The sequence below is a fragment of the Canis lupus genome, chromosome 10, assembly GCF_048164855.1.
Source record: "Canis lupus baileyi chromosome 10, mCanLup2.hap1, whole genome shotgun sequence".
NCBI lineage: Eukaryota > Metazoa > Chordata > Mammalia > Carnivora > Canidae > Canis > Canis lupus.
The window spans coordinates 2,425,846-2,445,694 of record NC_132847.1 but is presented as its reverse complement, the minus strand read 5'-3'; the positions used below and the strand labels follow the sequence as shown (position 1 = coordinate 2,445,694).

At 49.3% G+C, this 19,849-nt stretch overlaps 1 protein-coding gene across 22 annotated transcripts in view; it reads right to left on the bottom strand.

Moving 5' to 3' along the window:
* Positions 1-2,256: 2,256 nt before the first annotated feature.
* The window catches only part of RASGEF1C (RasGEF domain family member 1C), an 80,496-nt gene continuing 62,903 nt past the window's right edge, over positions 2,257-19,849 (bottom strand). For 19 of the 22 annotated variants that reach the window (XM_072840434.1, XM_072840449.1, XM_072840441.1 and 16 more), the window contains 8 exons: positions 16,576-16,665; positions 15,065-15,167; positions 14,514-14,593; positions 14,335-14,430; positions 10,272-10,367; positions 8,694-8,817; positions 3,407-3,479; positions 2,937-3,200 (listed from right to left, as the gene is read on the bottom strand). In XM_072840434.1, coding sequence (XP_072696535.1) covers positions 3,080-3,200; positions 3,407-3,479; positions 8,694-8,817; positions 10,272-10,367; positions 14,335-14,430; positions 14,514-14,593; positions 15,065-15,167; positions 16,576-16,665 — 783 coding nt within the window. In that variant the 3' untranslated portion in view covers positions 2,937-3,079. The other 3 variants (XM_072840453.1, XM_072840454.1, XM_072840455.1) reach the window with 3 other exon arrangements.

Below are 19,849 nucleotides of genomic sequence, written 5' to 3'. Positions count from 1 at the left end.
AGGGCTTCTGCAGAGGCCTGGAGGTGGCTAGTTTACTGGGATAAATCTTGGGTCATGATGGAGAAGACCTCACCTCAGGAACTGTTGGGGGGCTGGGCGTGGTGGAGTGTGTCTCCAGTGATTCAGCCATGTGGGGTCATGGGTTTTGGAAAATGAATTGATTTTGAATCTCAGCCCAGGCCCACGGGTCTCTGAAGCAAACCCCAGTCGGGGATGTCTTCAAGAAAGCACGAGAAGAGATCACAGCCATGCCCTTGCCTTGGCCCCCTGCACACAGTGAGGCCACTGGCTGCCCTGGAACCTCGAGGCCCAGCTGCCAGCCTCGTGGCTGAGCTGGGCACCTTCAAAGGCCAGCTGGAGACCCAAAGCCTGGGCCACGTGTCAGGGGTGATGTCACCTGGCACCAAGCCCGGACTTACAGGCACCGTCTTGGCCACCACCCGTCCTGCTGACACTTGCCCACAGGTGTGGGGTCTGCCCTTTATAGCCCCACAGGCCAGCTCCCTCAGTGGTAAGGGCTGAGGCTGGGACAGCAGGAGACAAAGAGGCCTCTGCAGGGGAGGGCCATGAGTCCCAGACGTGATGATGGCAGGGCACTACCCCTGAAGGGCTCTGAAGCTGTACCTGGTGAAGGGACCCCATGATCCTCACCTGCCCAGCGCGGTGGGGGGTGGGGTGGTGAGTACCGGCCTTCCCCGCCGTCCTTCCCACCCACTCTGCTCTGAGCCACTCGGGGCTGGTGGGGAGCAGGCATGGAGATGAGGGTGCAGGTCAGGAATCCCTCCCCAGAGGCTGGGCTTCTGACTGGATTGATGAGGTGGGGCACAGCATGCCGGGGAGTGGGAACAGCATGGACAAATCAGCCTGTGGGTGGTAGGGCCAGCAGTACCCTTTGTGGGCACTGACAAGCTTGAGCGACCTCCCTGTCTCACCGTCACAGCTGCAACTATGGGCATTGCTCTGCTGTCTCCCGTGTGCCCTCCTCACGCTCACTGCGGCCTGGGGGAGGCTGCTGCCATCTTGGGGCTGGGACAGAGCAGGGACTGAGCTGGGCCTTGGCGATGGGGACGCATGGCTCTGGGGAGGCAGATAGGGCTTTGGCTTTGGAGAAAGAGCTGGAACGCTGGGCCAGACAGAGTAGAGTGTCCTATCTCCCTGTGGCTGGGGTAGGAGGTGACATCCTGTGGTGGGAACTGGCTTCTGAGCAAGCCTTCCTGAGCTCCCTCGGCATCAGCCCTGGACCTGCCATAGTGTTTATCCAAGGCCACCAGCTCCTTCTGTGATGCTTGGCTCCCTGCCTCTGACGCGCAGTACCCAGTGTGGCCAGGAGGCAGGGACAGTGCCTGCTGGTGTCTGTAGGAGGTCCTGTCTAGAGCTGCCCCAGGGATGCGAGGGTGCGAGGGGGCCTGTTCGTGGTGGAATGAGGGGAGGAGGTGCTTCTAACCAGCTCCTGGGCCCCAGGGCTCTGTGAGGCCCCAGCAGGAGCTGGATGTGGCATAAGGTGGGGAGAGGGGGGAGCCTGAGCCCAGCTGGAGCCCAGACCCTGCTCCAGCCCCTGCTCCTTCCACCACTCACCCTCTTGGGGTCTCAGACAGAAAGGGGGTGGGCAGGGTGGGGCAAAGAGCAGATCCTGCTCAACCCTGACATCCTTATGCCTTCTGGGCCTTGCGGAGGTCCTGGGCCCACCAGGCGGAACTCTCTGAGTCAGAGGAGCCTTTCCCTGTCCCTCAGACGGGACCCAAGTTCATGCCACCAGGACAGCCATGTCTGGACCCAAGTGGGGCCCAGGAGCTGGCCAGGGTGGGTCAGCATTCACCGACACACACACACCCCTCTTCCCAGCAGGCATGACCAGGAGACCGGGTATGTATCGTACTCCCTGCCTTCCTGGCTGCGTGACCTGGTCATATGCCGGGTGGGGGCTCAGCAGCTCCATTTCCCATTTACTTCCTGGCCCAGAAACTTGACTCAGTGTATGAGGTTCTGGGGAGGGGGGCAAAGGGAGGAGCCTCATGGTGGGCTCATTAGCCCCATCCCACCCCACCTTAATATCAGAGGTGTCTGGCCACATGCAGGGCTGTGAGTGTCCATTTGCCAGGCCCTGTCAGCACAAGAGTACTGGAGTGGAAATGGCCACCATGTCCCTCTCCTGACCTGAGGCCATGACATTCCCAGGCCTGAGCTTGGGAAACTGCCCTGCATCCTAACAGAAGCCGATCCCAGGCCCATAAGTGAAAAGCAGCTTGGATGTAGATATGCAGGGTATATACCACGTGTTGATACCAACTCAGAAATTTACAATGTACTGTACAGTCATTCTCATGACTCAGATTTGTCCTGTGACCTGTGTCACAGTCGTCACCAGAAAGCTATCCCCTGATACCAGCAGGATCCATAGAGGGGATGAACTGGGCTGCAGGAACCAGCCCATATTGGGGGGCAGGGTAGGGTCCATCAGAAGAATGGCAGGGGCCGCTGGCGTGGTGCCTGCTTGGAGAGGAGGAGGCTCCCAGGCCACCTGGTGACAGACTGGGTGTCAGCCTCTGTGGCACTCATCGCTCAACGTTCTGGGGTGGTGCCATGTCCTTGCCGAGGATGGACAGATGGACCAGCAATGTGACCCCCAGCATCCTGAAGGCAGAGCCCCTGCAGCATGTGCCCCCCACATGTCAGGAGGCCCTGGGCCTGCTGGGGCTGAAATTTTCCGAAAGGTGGAGAAAGCTCTCCTGTGGCATGTGGCTGCTGGGGCGGGCGCCAGGCCATAGGGTCACCATTTGCAAAACAGTGAGGTACCAACACCTCTATTTTCTGCTGGGCCAGCTGAGGCAGGGCTGTGGAAGGTTTTTGCTGACTTCCTCCCCACCTCCTCCTCTTCCTCCTCCTCCTCTGCCACTTCAGCACTTCTCACGTCTTCCCCAAAATAGAAGATCTGCAGATTTAAATATGTCCAGGGTGGTATTTATATTTCTCTCCAGCATGTCACCTGCTAGGCAGGTGACTCCCACCCCAGAGGGGTTCCACACAACCCTCCTGGCTCAGTCCTCAGAGCCCACTGTTGCGAGTCCACGCCAGCCTCCACTCAGCTGTGTTTACAGGCTGCACAAACAGGAGGTGCTGTCTCACATTCTGGCGTAAAAATACAGACTGGGAGTTCCAGGGCCTGGACGCTCATCTTGACAGTCCATAGGGGCAGCCTCCAGCTGTGGGGGTTGGGAGGCCATTACAATCCCAGCCTTCCTCCCATCCCAGGCTTGAGTTCTGCCCTCACCCCGAGGAGCTTGGCTCGGCCTGCCCCCCTCCCTGTGGACCTGGGTATCTGTGAAGCCCCTGGGCCCTGGCCTGGCCCTAAGCGCCCACCCCTCTCCCCTCAGTCCGTCCCCAGTCCTGTCTTGGCTCACGGACTCACCTTAGAGATTTCCACCTCTCTTTTTCTGTTTGGTTCTCTGGGCTCTCACTTTCATAAGAAGCCAAATAAAGACCTGGTCAGGAAGCAAGGTGAAATTACAGTTATGGTCAGCGATGATAGCCTGCTCCACACTCAGCGTCTGACCTGTTTTTTGTTCTTAAATTAAATTAGCTGTGAGTAGACCCACATGCAGTCGTATGAAGCAATTAAGAAAGAGAGGTTGGTGTGCCCTTTCCCTAGTTTCTCCTGACACAGAGAGAACCACTTGCAAAACTATAGCACAAGATCACCAGCAGGATATTGACATTGACACAGTCGGGACACGGAACATCCTCGTCACTGCCTCATGCTGCCCTGGCAAGGGGGCACTTTTCTTAGCCCCTGGCCACCACTAATAGGTTCCCCGTGTGCAGATTCTGTCATTCCGAGAGCGCGATATAAATGGAATCAGTACACAACATTTGGGATGGGCTCTTTTCACTCAGAGTAATCCTCCAGAGGTCACTGAAGCTGTAGTGTGTGTCCATACTTCATCCTTTTTCTTGCTGTAGAGTGTTCCATGGTGTGGATATACCATAGTGCGGTTAGCCACTCACCCGTTGAAGGACATCTGTGTTGTTTCCAGTGTCCAGCTAGAACAAATTAAGCTGCCATAAACATTGGAGCACAGGTTTTCATGTGAACACAAGGATTCGTTTCTCTGGGATAAAGAAATGCCCAAGAGTGCAATTGCTGAGTCAGATAGCAGTTGCATATTTAGTTTTACAAGAAAGTCTAAATAGTTCTACAACCTAAAGATTTTCTGTTGCTTTTATTCTTCCTGAAAGTTGTACAGTTTTACATTTTACATTTGGGTCTATGATTAATTTTGGGTTAATTTTTTGTAGGAGGTGTATGGCTGAGGTTGAGGCTCACTTTTGGCTTACGGATGTTCAAATGCCCCAGCATCATTTATCACAAGATTTATGCTTTAGCTCCGTTGTCAACCATTGGGCATATCTGCGTGGGTCTATTCTTGGGTTCTCTACTCTGTCCTTGCTATGTGAGTCTTCCAACTCATGAACATCATGTCTCTCCATTTTTTTTTAGATCTTTGATTTCTGTCTTTACCATTGTGTAGCTTTTGGCATACAAACCTTGAACATGCTTTGTTAGATTTATACTTATGTATTTCATGTATTTGAGTGATTATATTGAGTGATGGGATTGTATTTTAATTTCAGTGTCAAATATTCAATGTTAGCACATAGAAATACAATAGATTTTTGCATCTTTATTTTGTATTCTTCAACTTGTGCTGAACCCACTTAGTTCTAGGAGTTTTGCAGATGCTTTGGGATTTTTACATTTTCTGCAAATAGGGACAGTACTAATTCTTCCTTTCTGATCTGTCTTTATTTTCTTTTCCTGCCTTATTGCATGGACTAGAACTCTATTACTACCCTGAATAAAAGTGGGGAGAGTAGATATCCTTGCCTTGTTACTGGTCTTTCACCATTAAATATGATGTTAGAGGAAAGATTTTTGTAGATGCGATTTTTCAAGTTGATAAATTCCCCTCTATTCTTATCTTTCTGGGAGTTTTCCCCATGTATAAGTGTTGAAATTTGTCAAAGCTTTTCCTATATCAGTTGATAGAATCGAGTGATTTTTCTCCTTTAACCCGTTAATATGGTGGATCACACTGATTTTCAAATATTGAACTGCTTTGTATCTCTGGAATAAACTCATTTGATAATGGTACGTAAAGAAAGATTTTATTTATTTATTTGAGAGAGAGAGTACAGGAGTGGAGCGGGGGAGGGAGGGCAGAAAAAGAGGGAGAAACACACTCCTCACTAAGCAGGGAGCCTGGTGCAGGGTTTGATCCCAGGACCCTGAAATCATGACCTGAGCTGAAGGCAGACGCTTAACTGGCTGAGCTCTCCAGGCGCCCCTATTTTTTGGTATTGCCAAATTCTATTTGCTAAATTTTGTTAAGGAATTTTTGCATCTATATTCATAAGGGATCTTTGTTGTTACCCCCCCCCCCTTTTTTTTACTTACTATCTTTGGTTTTGGTATTAGGGTAATAATGACTTAATAAAATGAATTGGGAAGGCCCCTCCTCTTCTATTTTTTTTGAAAAAGATCATGCAGAATCAGTATTAAGTCTTACTTAAATGTTTAATAGAATTCTCTAGTGTAACCATCTGAAGTCAGAGATTTCATTTTTGGGGTGTTTTAGAATTACAAATGTGATTTCCTTAATGGTCATAAGGCAATTCAAATAATCTACTTTGTGTTGAATTTGTGGTAGTTTTTGTTTTTTTAAGGAATTGGTCCATTTCATTCAACTTGTCAAATTAATGTGTATAGAGTTGTTCATTCTATTTCCTTATTAGCCTTCCAATTTTGCAGAGTCTGTAATGATATCCTTCATTTCAGTCTTGATATTAGGTATTTCTGTCTTCTCTTTTTCCTTGTCGAGTTCTTTGTTGTAGAATGGCAGTGTTATAGTTCTTTTCAGAGAATCAGCTTCCTGTGGGCTACCTGAACAGTTTTTAGAATTCCCTTTTGATTTATCTGTAGTAAATTCCCGAAGGATATTTTCACTGAATATAGAATTCTGGGCTGGCAGTTATTTTCTTGCAGGACTTGAAAAATATGCCACTGCCTCTGGCCACCATAGTTTCTGATGAGAAATCTGTCATCCAAATCATTTTGCTCCTATAGGTAAAGTATCATTTCTCTCTCGGTGATTTCAAAATTTGTTTCTTTTTCTTTGGTTTTCAGAAATTTGACTATGATGTATCTTGGTGTGGGTTTCTTTGAATTTATCCTCTTTGGTGTTTACTCAGCTACTTGAATCTGTAGGCATATCTTTTTCAAATCTGGGAACTTTCCTGCCATTACTTCTTAGATGATTTTTTTTCAACTCTGCCTGTTTTCTCCCCTTCCTTCTCAGACTCTGATGACAAGAGTGTTAGATCTTTTGTTGTAGTCCAACAGGTCCCTGAGGCTCTGTTGTTTAGATCCTATAATTTCTATTCTTCTGTCTTCGAGTTCATCAATTCTTTCCTTTGCCCTCTTTGTTCCGATGTTGAGCGCATCTACTCAGTTTTTTATTTCAGTTATGTATTTTTCGGTCTTATAATTTCCATTTGGTTCTTCTTTATACCTTCTGTTTCTTTGCTGATACTTCTTATATTATCATTTGTTTCAGGAAGCCTCAAGGCTGACTTGATTGCTAGGTGGGTCCTGCCAGGGGGAGCCTGGAGCTGAGGTAGGACAGGATTTCTGTCAGAGGCTGTGACAGACCAGTTTGGGCTCAACACAGCTTAGGTCTCTTGCTTTCTCCACTTTTCTCAGGGTAGGAGGGAGAGGAGGAAGAAAGGGTCACTGTAAGATGCTCCTTTCTAAGTACACTTCAGAAAGGCCAGGGTTTTATTTGTATGTTCATAGCCAGATCACTGCTTTGCACACAGTGGGCTCTCTAGAGATACTGTTTGCTGAAAGAGTGAATGAAATGCCCTATCTCACACCTCTCCCTGACTCAGACCCCACCCCCACCCCTCTTCTAATATGGCTTTGACACATTTTATTGCCCAACTTCTATTGGCTAATGACAGCAATCATCCCAGTGACTAGTGTTGTAGGTTGAATAATGGTCCTCAGAGATATCCAGATCCTAATCCCTGGGACATGTGACTATTACCTGGACATTACCTTCCATGGCCAAAAGGGACCCTGCAGGTGGGATTAAGGATCTAGAATTGGGGAATTATCTGGGATTATCCAGCAGGGCCCTAAATCCCACTGCAAGTGTCCTTCTAAGAGGGAGACAAAGGGAGGCTTGACCACAGGAGAGAGAAGACGATGTGATGGTGGAAGTAGAGGTTGGAATGATGTGCTTTGAAGGTGGAGGAAGGAGTGATGAGCCAAGGCATATGGGCAGGTGGCCACCAGAAGTCATAACAGGCCAGGAAACAACCCTCCCCTCAGAGCCTCCAGAAATAACCAGCTCTGCTGACACCTTGGTTTTAGCCCAGTGGAACGGATTTTGGACTGTAACCTCCATAAGTGTAAGAGGATAAATTACTATTGTTTTGAGCCACCATGTTTGTGGTGATTTGTTATAGGCCCAATAGGAAACTAACACAACTAGTATCAGTCAACACTCAACTGAGTGTTGTCCTATAGGATTTGCCTGTGCCAACTCAAGTAATTTTCACCGTGGCTTAGGAAGTAGGTCCTCTCATTGCCCCACTTTATAGATGCACCAGATGAGGCTTAGAGAGGGTGAGGCACCTATTCAGGGTCACATAGCTTGCTGGGGTGGAAGTAGCCCAGGCTGGTTTATCCATCAAGCTGCTGTGCTCCCAGTTACAGATGAGACCCCCTCCAAAAAGTTCCTTGCTCCAAAACATAAACAATAAAATGGCAAACTTGAAAGTATTAACAATTAAAAGCAAAATCATGAAAATAATCCTTCCCCTAAGTTTTTGTTTTTGGCAGAAAATGTTCTCCTGAGCATGAGTGGGGAATCCCTTTGTAAAATGCCTGCTGTGATGAGGAGGCAGGCCTCCTTTGTGCAGAGCAGGGACCTCCCAGGGTGGGTGGAGGGTCTTGGATCCAGAAGGCAGCTAGCCATGGGGCCTACCCTGGGATGATGAACTTAGGCCCAGATGACCACTTGCTTCCAGTACTTTCTCTTCCTGAAGGGCTCCTGGGGTATGCTTGCTTAACAAGTTCACAAGCAAATGTGTCACATTTGACAAATGATCAGATGGGAATGCTGATTTATTGAAAGGGACAGACATTAATGGCACTCTGGAGAAAAGATACCTCATCTCATTATACATATGCGCACGCACACACACACACACACACACCTGCACACATACCCAGCTGTACAAAGATCCACAGTGAGCCCAGGGCTCCATCTTCCTTATGTGAGCACTGGGAGGGTAGTTCTTATCAACATGCCAGCTTCACCAATGAGGAAGGTGGGTCAGAAAGATGGTTTAGATTTATGAGGCCCAACAGCATCTACGCTATGTTCGAGGGGAAACCTGGCCCTTGGGACCCTTGAGGTCCCAGCGTGCAGCTCCTTGGGCCCTATCCTATGCTCTGGGGGTGGCAACCATCCAGCCAGGGGATGCAGCCTTCTCTGCTCCCTCTCAGATCAAGTAAACACAGGCCTGATGCATCTTGCTCAGAGCAGGAGCCCCAAATGGAGCTATGACTAAGAAACCACCCAAGAGTCCCAGAGCTGGGGGTGACAGAGGCCATGGGACCACCTTACCATCCTCGCTGAAGATGGGAGCGGTGTGCAGGTAGTGAGTGATGCTGGGGTCTTGCTCAAAGGGACACTCTACTTGTTTCCATGTGATGAACTCTCCAACCTGCTTGGCCAGCTCCAGAAATTTCTGCCAGGGTCATAGAGACACAAAATGGGAGCCCCTCAGTGCCTGGAGATCAGCCCCACTCATCTGTCCCACAGAGATCCCTCTGGGGAGGGCAGGGCGAGCACCAGGCAGTAAATGACAGACTCCTCCATTGGGAATGTTGGGTGTTTGCCACATCTCTTCAGTCTCTCTGAGGAATCTGGGGAGAGGGCTAGGTCATCAGCAGGCAGTACATCCAGCTACATGGGAACATTAATTTCTATTTATTTTTGTGATTATCCCTACAAGTTTGTTTATTTAGAGAATGATGCAAAGAAATTTAAATAAATATATTGAAGGAAGATTTAAGCAAATAATATATTTAAGGAAGATTTAAGTAGAATTTTATTTAAGTAAAATTTAAGTAAATGCATTTAAATTTAAAAAAACTGTGCTAATTTAAAAAAGGATTTTATTTAAAATAAATAGCACAAAGTCATGAGTGGGTGGGAACTATACTGTTTGGCATCGTCTGATCAGTCCTGTGGCTGGCTCCAGCTCCTACTGCCCGTGCCCCAAATCTGTGTCCACATGAGCACCACGCAGCCTTGCATTTCATGTCCTGGTCTTGGTTCTGAGGACCCATGCCAGGAGGGCCCCATGCAGGGCTTCCCACACCTAGTGTGTGTAGGCTTTCCTGGAGAGTATGATCCCAGGCTGTCTCATGAAAGCCCAGCCTCTTCCATGTCACCTCCAGTCCAGACTTTCCTGGGGATGCAGCACCCAGTCATCTGCTGGACTGCATGTCCCCTGCTACGCAGGCCCTCAGGGGTAGCCAGGCCTGCAAGTGGCATGTGAAGTCTGCTGCAGGGGTTGGGGGTGGGACTGCAACTGTGTGAGGCCCCACAGCACAGGCAGCTTCAGGCCAAAGGGCCCAGATGTTGGGTGGGAACACTTGCTGGGCCTGCTGTGCACCCGTAGTTGAAGCCCCGTTTTATAGAGGGAGACACTGAGGCCCAGACAGAGCAAGGGGCCAGCCCAGAACTGACTGCCCCGTGGTGGTACTGGAGGCTGGGTGGAGCCAGCACCAGGGCAGGCCAGCCTTCCCAAAGGAAAAGCGCCTCCTCCTTCCACTGTTGTACAGCACGCTTTGACTGCCTGACTCAGTGACCAGTGCTCTCGGGGCTCCCAGGCCCAGAGCTGAGCCCACCAGCCACTCTAAGATGTGTGTGCTGGGTGGTCCCATGAGGTGGGGTCAGCCTGACTTTGCTTCTAAAGAACTAGGGGACCACAGTGCTGGGACCGAGGAATGTCTGGCCCACTGAGCATGGGCCTCCCTCTGTCTGGGAGGTCATGGAGGGCTTCCCGGAGGAGGGGACAGGGAGTAGAAATCTTTCCTTCCCTCTGCCCACTCTGTCTGAACACCTCCTCCTGTGCTCAGCGCCCCTCTGCCTCTGCCCTGGGACCCTGACACATCCGGGGCCCCCGCACCCTACCTCAAAGTTGACATGTCCATTTGGCAGGCGGTTGGCGCAGCCCTCGTTCAGGAAGTAGATGTCTTTGATGAGCAGGCTGAAGAAGGGAATGACAATCTAGGGGGAGGAGGGCCGGTTAGCCTTGGGTCAGTAGGAGGCTCAGGCCCTTGACCCTGGGCCCAGACTGTTTCCTCCTGGGCCCCGAGACTCCAGTGCAGACTGAGCGCATGATGTATATGGTGCCATTCTCCCTGGGGCTGAATGAAAGACGCACGGTCCCAGCATGCCTTGGACATTTCCCCCACTGCCCACTGGGCAAGGCTGTGGCAGTTTGTGCCAGGGATCCACAGACTTGGGCCTCTTGGCTCAAGCACACCGGTAGGAGCACAGGTGCATGCTGAGCCCGCCACTAACTGCATACGGAATGTGAATCGCTTCTTGCAAACTTTTCTGGCCTACCTTTAAAAAAATGTATTTATAAGGATTTGTCATTTTGTGCCTTTCTGGATGCTAAAGATCCAGGCCTGCTGCATTGTGGTGCCCTGCTCTGGTGCCTGAGGGGTCTGACTTTTGAGCTCAGCGGGAGGAAGGCAGGGGCTCTGTGCATCACTGTGGGATGCCTGTTCTGCACGAGCCAACTGGGGGCCCTAGAGAGGGCACACCTGCTGCTGGAAGCTCAGATGAGCCTCAGGGAGCCAGCTGGCTGTATGCTGCTGCCGTGGGTTTACTGTGCCTCCCAAAAACCTATGTTTGAGTCCTCAATGCCATGCCTGTGAAGGGACCTTAGGTGAAAAGGGTCCTGGCAGATGGGATTGAGCTAAGATGAAGTCACACTGGGCATCATGAGCTCTACTGTGGTGGCCAAGGTCCTTGAGAAAGGAGGACAATTTAGGCACACATGAAGGCAGAGGATTGGCCACTGGCCAAGGAATACTGGGACCACCAGAAGCTAGAAGAGGCAAGGAAGGATCTACTTTGAAGGGAGCATGGCCCTGAAAACCCTGATTTTGGCATCTGACCTCCAGAACTGGGAGGGAATACATTTCTGTTGTTCCAAGCCGCCCAGGTTGTGTACTTTGTACGCCGGCCCCACAGACTAACACGTCTGTGGCACCCTTGGGACCAGGTGCCGGGCCCTGACATTTCGGCTCTCCCCATCCCCCATCCAACTTGACAAGGGCTTTGAGGTGAGGACCTGGGCATGACCACATGGCACAGTACAGAGGCATGGATGGCCCATCAGGGCAGGGCAGGTGGGGAACCAAGGTCCCCAGAGTGGCAGGGCCTGGCCCAAGGTCACCCTGCGAGTGAACACTGGGGCCAGGACTGGAGCCAGATTTAGCAGGGAGACCAGCTGCCTGGTTTGTCCAGGCCTGAGGGGGTCCCTGGGATGCAGTTCCAGTGCTCAAACTGGAGTAGTCCCAGGGAAACTGGGACAGACTGGTCCTCTTAGATCTGTCAATTCTGCAGACATTTGCCAGGGCTTCTCCATGCCAGGTGCTGGGGAAAAGGAGGCACATCAGGCCCATCCAGTGTAGCAGGAGAAGGTCACAGAAACCCCACCTACAGAATGAGCCCTGTGCAAAGTCTTGGCCACCTAAAGAGTCTCCCCCCCCCCACACACCCTCATCACAGGGGCATTGGTGGTGGGTCTGAGTGCTTTACTGTGCCAAACCAGACACATTCTCGAGGATCAAGTTTCATTCTCAGCAAGTTCTGGGAAGCAGAGCTCTATTACCCTGCCTGACAGACAAGAAGCCGAGACCCAGAGAGGCTAAGTAAGTCACACGAGCTCACAGAGCAGTAAGTAGCAGGGGCAGGACTAGGACCAGGTGGCTTGGCTCCAGAGCCCCTGTCCTGCCTGTTTCCTCACTGTGCCTGGAGGGAGGGTGGTCTCCCTGCATCTCCCTGACCTGCCCTGGAAGAAAGCACAGAATGCCATGATCTCTTGGCCTCAAAATTTCAGCAGGGGTATCTGGAAACTGTGAGAGCATCTGCAAGCTTGCTTGCTTGCTTCCTTCCACCCACGCATGCATCCATCCTCCAGTCTCCCATACATTTATGAAACACCTTCTGTGAGCCCAGCTGATAGTCCACATCTCTTTGGAAGTTAGAGGAGGATGCAGTGAAATGAAATGCACAGCTCTGTAAATCATCCACCTCTAGCCACAGACCTAAACTATGGCATCCTTGTACCCCAGATCTGGAAGGGGGCTCAGCGTGCAGGAACAGGACATCCCAGTCTGCCCCACAGACACTGGCCAGCACAGATGGAAGAAAAACTAGTGTCATAGCTGACATCTCAGACCAAGGCTGCAGCCAGCTCCTCCACTTCACAGTCCAACTCCTGGGCCATAGGCCAGTAGCTCTGTGACTGCCACACACACCTGTACTCTGGGAATGGTAGGCAGCCTGGTGGTGTGCTGGAGGGGCTAAAGCCTGATTCCCGGCTCTGCTGCCTACTTGCTGTGTGATTGGACAAGTGAGATATCCTCTCTGAGACTCAATCTGTGAAATGGCACTGCTAGACTCCACCCTGTAAGTCGTCATCAGAATTAAATGCAGGGAGGTGGGCGGGGGGAACAGAGTCAAGTGGCTCTCAGGTGGTAGGTGCTCAGTAAAGCAAGGTCTCTTTCCCTGCTGCTCTGGTTTCCTAGCTTCCTGGCTCCGAGGGACAGGCTCACCTGTCCTGGATTTTGAGGTCTTGCCTTACTGAATGCTGCTCCCCAGCATCAACCCTCCTCAGAGCCAGAGTTGCTGAAAGGCTCACAGCCTGACCAGGACAGGCCAGTTGGATGAGACGTGGCCATCCATGTGGCCAGGGTGTGTGTACAACACCCCTGCTGGGAGGGGGGTGTAGGGCTGAAAGATGTTCCCGGGGGCACAAGGATGCATTCTTGGCCTGCTTCCCAAGCCTAACCACTGGTACCCATCCTATCCAATTCCAGAATGACTTTCAATTTCAAGAGGAGCAGCTTGTTCCGGTACCCCTCAAGCTGGAAACAGAGCTGCACAAATCATGGCAGAGACCTAATTCCAATACTCCTGCCAAGAGATCAGGCAGGAAAGGCACAGCAAGTGCCTGGCGTTTCCTTTCTATGGAGATGACAACTATAATCATCAGGCTGGTACCAGGTCTTAAGCCAGAGGCTCACTGCAACCAAGGCCCAGTTTCCTGTGTGGAGGCCACCAGAAGAATTTGGGAGACAAATAAAATTGATTAGGGTCAGCAAAGCCCCCTTCTCCCCCCAACCAAGTGCAAATGTTTAAGAACAGAACCTGTGAAAAGGCAGTTTTAGTGAGTGAGAAGTTTGGTTCACTCTTTGCCATACATGTGAATGTGATCTGAGGCTACATCAATGAAGGTATTGCATTTAGAATGAGAAGGTGTAAGTCCCTATATATTGGAAACAATTTGATCTGAAACAGAGGGACCCTGACAAGTGAAACTGTTCAGGAACCAAAGAGATCCAAGTGCGGAGGGGATTGGAGACTGGAGTACAGCGGGGCAGGCCTGGGCTGTTGGCTTTGGAGGGAAGAGGGGACCTGGGGGTACTTAAGGACTGGTGGGTAGAAGAGGGAGCAGCCAGGGGGTGCCTGAGTGGCTCAGCTGGCTGAGCATCTGACTCTTGATTTCGGCTCAAGTCATGATCTCAGGGTCGTGAGATTGAGGCCCACATTGGTCTCTGCTCATCTAGGAGTCTGCTTGAGAGTCTCTCTCTCTCTCTGCCCTTCCCCCTGCTGTGTTTGCATTCTCTTTCAGTAAATAAATATCTTAAAAAAAAAAAAAAAAGAAGAGGGAGGAGCCTCACTTGGCATGACCCTCCAGAGAGGATAACCCCAGCCTGAAGTACTTCCCCCCAGGAAGTACTTCCTATCAGTTAGAGCTGCTTGGGCATGGGTAATCTGTTCTGTGAGGTGGTGAGTCCCGCATTTTGGAGGCATCCAGGGAACATGGCCGTCTACATAGATACTGCAGAACGGCAGGGGGTTGAGCCACCAGCTAGGCTCTCTGATGCAGCCCACCTGGGCCAAGGTGGGGAGTAGGGAGGAGCTCTGAAGGCCATTCCAGCCTCTGACCTACCTTCTCTCGGCTGCTGTGGGCTGTCAGGGAGCGGTGGGCCGCTCCTCGCAGGGCTGTTCTGTAGTTGCAGAAGTTCCCTGTTGGGTCCATCTGGTGCTAGAAAGAGACAGGAAGGCAGTAGGGGAGCTGTGTCCTAGGGTCGGCCAGTGCCAGCTGGCAGCCCAGTGGCCCTTGCTCACCTCGAGGATGAAAAACTTGGCCGTCTTCACTTTGGCCCAGGTCTTCTTCAGCCTGGAGACAGGGCTCATGTTCATGCCGGCTGGAAGAGGGAGGGTGGGGCTGGGGGGGCATCTCCAGGTGTCACAGGCTGCTTACTCCCTGGGGCAGGGGGACTGGGGGGTGGCCCCAGCAGGATGAGCCTGCCACAGATGGCAGGACGGTGGGTGGGCAGGTGCTGGTGGCCACTGTGTCCGGGTGAGCCTGGCTTCTGTGCAGGCCCCTGTCCCACTCCCCGCGACACTGGCCCTGCACCCTGACCAAGCTCTGTTTTGGGTCCCCACTCTCCCTGGATCTGGGGACATATGGCCAAGCGCCCCCGAAGCTCCCCAAGGAGGCTAAACTTGCCTCAAAGGGGCACCTCTCCGGGACCTCGGGGGGCAAGGGAATGTGCTCCTAACTGCACCCACCCTGCCCAGAGGAGTGCCCAGGCTTCCGCCCCGCCCCTCGCCCATATGTGCCAGCACCGGCCTCTAGGGGGCGCTCCTAGCAGGGGCCTGGCCAGCCTACTCACAGATGATGGCCATCAGAGAGTTGAAGTTGCCAATGTTGAAACACTCTCGGGCCACATCGATGAAGAACTCCACCACCTGGGCCCTCTGCTTCTTCTTGGCCGGCTGGGGACAGGGCACGGGAGCTTCAGTTCTGACACGTCCCCACCTTGACCTTAGGCCAGTCTCTCAGCGACATTCAGGTCCAGCTCCAGCACCTTCCATGGCTCCCTCGCCCGCCCCCCCAGCATCAAGCTGGCTCTCCCCACACTGGGGCCACACACTGACCCAGGTCCCATCCCAGGAGCAGCCCTGTCACTGTTTTCTGTTAAATGACTGCATGACTTCGCCTCCAGCTTACGGCTAAGTGATTGGGACTTTGACTTCTCTGGGGGCTCCAAACAATCTCTATCATCCCCCCAGCCATCCTGGAGAAGCACTACCCAACTCCAGGGAAGGCTCAGCCCAGCTTTGCCCAAGTAAAGCCCCATCTGAGCTGTCAGGCCAGACATGGAAATGCAGGAAGTAGGGGGGCCTGAGAACCCTATCTTCTGTTCTCCCCATACAGATTTAGCTTGCCCGACTTATGTGCAGCAGTGGTCTTTACCAAGAAGCATGAGACATGCTGCCTGAACCACCTTCAGAAAGCCTCCCTCCTGAGGTCCTTCCTGTCCCTCCCAGGCAGCCTATGCGGTGTCAGTGATGGCTGAGCAAGGAGGGGGATAGAGGCCAAGCATTTCAGCCCGCTGTGGGTGCTCAGCCCAAGGCTGAGGCACCGCAGACCAGCTTCTCCTTCTGAGCCTTCCTGCCCCTTTCTCTGTTCTCCCAATTTCTATCTCAGCATTTGCTCCTGGAGAGCTCCACCTGGCACCTAAGTTGCTTCCAATCATTCCCTGATAAAAGTGCCCTAGGGCTTCACCTGATGGTGAGAGGGGCTTGGAGGAGGATCCCTGCACTCTAAGGAAGTGAAGAGAGCAAACAGGGTCTGGTCCTAAGGGACCATGACTTGTGACTCGTGCATCTGGCTTGGTGTTGACAAGTCTTCCTGATTTCTGGGAGAAGCTGGAAACCTGGACTTTACATGTACAATCTCCCAAAGGAGATTAAAGGTTGGGTCATTTCTATTCTAAATCCTGAGAGAGGCAAACACAGCATGGCTGCTGGCCGGGCCCACCCAAGGCAGACAGGCACAGATGGAGGGAGCAGAGCCACTTGGCAGAGCAGTAAACTGCCTCTTACACCTTCGGCAAGTGGTCTCTGGCACTCTCTGTCAGAGTCCAGGGGATCTGTGCCAGGCTCTACCCAGAGGGAAATGTCATTGCATGCAAGCTGGGTGACACCTGGTGTCCCAGAGAGGTGCTCAGCTTGATCTTGGGCACCTCTCTCTTGATCTTGGAAACAGACAGGCTTCTGGTTCTGGTTCCCTCCAAGGGGCCTGCCCCCAACCCCTGCCACCTTTGGCTATGCTAGATCATGTCCCTGGCCTCCTTTGGCTGTGCCAGGTCATGTCCCACCCCCCCAGCTTTTTACACACCATGCAGATCTCAGTTGCCACGAGGTAGCACAATCTGTTGAACCATTTCACATAAGCCTCCAGATTAGTAGTCTTCTCACTGAAACAAGGCTAGGAAAGATGCAAGGACCATACTCAGTCTCTCTGTCAACTTTTGGAATGAAATCAGTTTGTTGTTATTATAGATAATCCAGAAAATGCTGGAACCTTAAAACCATTTACAAATATCAATGATTTGATGTATATCCTTTCAGTCTTTTTTTCTATACATTCAAAGACATAATTTAATATGATATACATAATATGTAATTGCATATGTATATATATACCCCACACACAGTTGATTATCATTATTCATAGATTCTGTATTTGTGAATATGTCTGCTTGCTAAAAATATATTTGTAACCTCAAATCACTATTCCTGTCACTTTCACTGTCATTCATGGATATGTGCAGGGTGGCAAAAAAAATCTGAGTCACCCAAAGTGACTGTGTATTCCCAGCTGAGGTTGAGCTAAGTGACAACCTGGCTTCTTGTATTAGCTCCCATACTGTGAACAAGTCTTTCTTTTTCTTGTGGTCTATTCAGTGCGATGGTGAGTTCCCTGCTTAAAGCGCTCCAAGCACTAGCACTAAAGCTTCTAAGCATTTGAAGGCTGTGATGTGCCCTAAGGAGAAAATATGTGTTAGATAAGCTTCACTCAGACATGAATCATGGCACTGCTGGCTATGAGTTCAATGTTATTGGAAGAACAATATATATTAAATAAGGTGTTTTTCAGCCAAACACACACACAATGCAAGGCTATGTATGGACTGGTTGATGTAAATGTGGTGTGAGGCTTGCAAGGGATCCAACCCTGTATTTCCCTTGGGAGCAGTGGTATTTACTGCAGTGGTATGTTCATGATGATATCATGGGATATAATCATGTTAAATAACAAGAGTCAACTGTATGTGGGCCTCTTTCTATCTATATATAATTATATATATATTTCCATATTTTTCCACATGAACTTTTTCATGCCATAAAATATCCCTTGGAAATATAATTTTTCAATTGAGGTAAAATATTCAACTGCAGGGGCACATAGGTGGCTCAGTGGTTGAGCCTCTGGTTGTGATCCCAGGGGGATCATGATCACGAAGGTTATGAGACCTTCTGCTCAGGCCATGATCCCAGACTCCTGGGATGAAGTCCCACATCAGGCTTCCCACAGGAAGCCTGCTTCTCCCTCTGCCTATGTCTCTTATGAATAAATTAAAATATTTTTAAAAATTCAACTGCATAAATGCACCACCGTTTAAAAGATTCAACTCAAGTTGACTTCAATATCCACATTGAAATTGTCAGTGTGACCTTCGATAAGTAGAGGGGAAAATGTAACAGGGGATCTATTAATCCAAAAGAAGTACAGGAAGGAGAGAAAAGACAGGGAAGAGGTGGGAAGACAAGTGAAGGATGCACAGAAGGTGGTAAAACTGAACCCATATAAGTCGGTAATTACAGTTGCTATAATTTTAAAACTCCAGCTGCTTGCTATTTTCAAGTAGTGGGGCACACCCCAAGCCCAAGGATATAGGTAAAAAAATTGAAAAATATATATGATGAATATCACATAGCTATACTAATATTAGACAAAATAGATTTTAAGGCAAAAAAAGACTCTAAGGCAAAAAGCACCAGAGTAGATTCAAGGGTAACTGCATAATGATAAAAGATTTGATTAATCAAGAATATGTCACAAATCTAAACTTGCTTGTGCCTAACAACATAGCCTCAAAATATGGAGGCAAATATAGTCAGAAGGGTAAACTCCTTTGTAGGAAGAAATCAAATCTTATTGCCACAGTGGGAGATTTTAACATAATATCAGCAATGCATAGACTATGGGGATTAAAAAAACAGTTATAAATTTAAGCAACACAATTTACGTAGTTGAGTTAATGAACAAGTCTGGAAGCCTGCCTGCACTCAATCATATGAGAATGTGTATTCTTTTCAAATAGAAAACTAAAAACACATTTAAAAATAATCTATGGGTCAAAGATAAAGTCACCAAGGAAATGAAAATGAGAATGCTGAAAGACAAAATTTGGAGGCTGAAAATAAAAAATACATTTAGAAAGAAACGAATAGTCTTTCATACTTTTATTAGGACAGAAGAAAGGATAAAAACAGGCTGAACATCCAACATAAAAAATTAGAAAAATAATAACAAAGAAAGAATCCAAAGAAAGCAGATGATAGGAAATAATAAAGATTTACTCTATGTGTTGCATCTTTCTTCACTATTTCATTTTTTTTCTCTATAGAGTCAATGAAGCCAGAAACTCTTTATTTGAAGAGACTACTGAAACTGATGAATGGGGCGGCCTGGGTGGCTCAGCGGTTTAGCGCCGTCTTCAGCCCAGGGCCTGATCTTGGAGACCCAGGATCGAGTCCCACGTCAGTCTCCCTGTGTGGAGCCTGCTTCTCCCTCTACTTATGTCTCTGCCTCTCTCTCTCATGAATAAATGAATAAAATCTTAAAAAAAAAAAACCCTGATGCATGCTTAGTAAGATTGATGAAGAAATGGAGAGATAAATATAAAGATTAGTTGTGAATATGAGTGTGAAAGATTGAAAAGATAACTAGAGAATATTGTGAATAACTTTGTGTCTATAAATGTGAAAAGTTAGGAGGACTGAGTCAACTTTCTGGAAAAATATAAATTAAACAGAGTAAAGAAGAAATAGAAAGCCTAAATAGTCCTAAAATTACTAAAACAAGGAAAATCTTGAACAGCTACATAAAAGTCTTCCCTAAAAGGAAATACTAGACTCAGATGGTTTCACTAGCAAATTCTACCAAATGGTCCAGGAACACAGAACAGAGAACAGGGAGAGAGAAAACAAAGACTAGACAAGAACGGGAACAGAAAGGAAACTGACAAGTCAATCACATGATTATAGTTGCAGAAATCCTAAATAAAATAAGAGCAAATTGAGCCTAAGGGTGTACAAAAAAGATAATGATCACAACTCAGTTTCATTTTTTTCCAAAAATGCCAGGTTGGTTTGACATTGAAAAAGAAAAAAAACCAACTAATACATTAGATCTCCCCTTATCCATGGTTTGTTGTCTGTGGTTTCAATTACCTGGCATAAACCATGGTCCAGAAGCAAGATGATCACTAGTAGTCTAATACTACATCACACTGCCTATGGCTTTCACCTCACCTCATCTCATCACATAGGCATCTTATCATCTCATATCATCACAGGGAGAAGGGTTAGTACAATGTAATAAG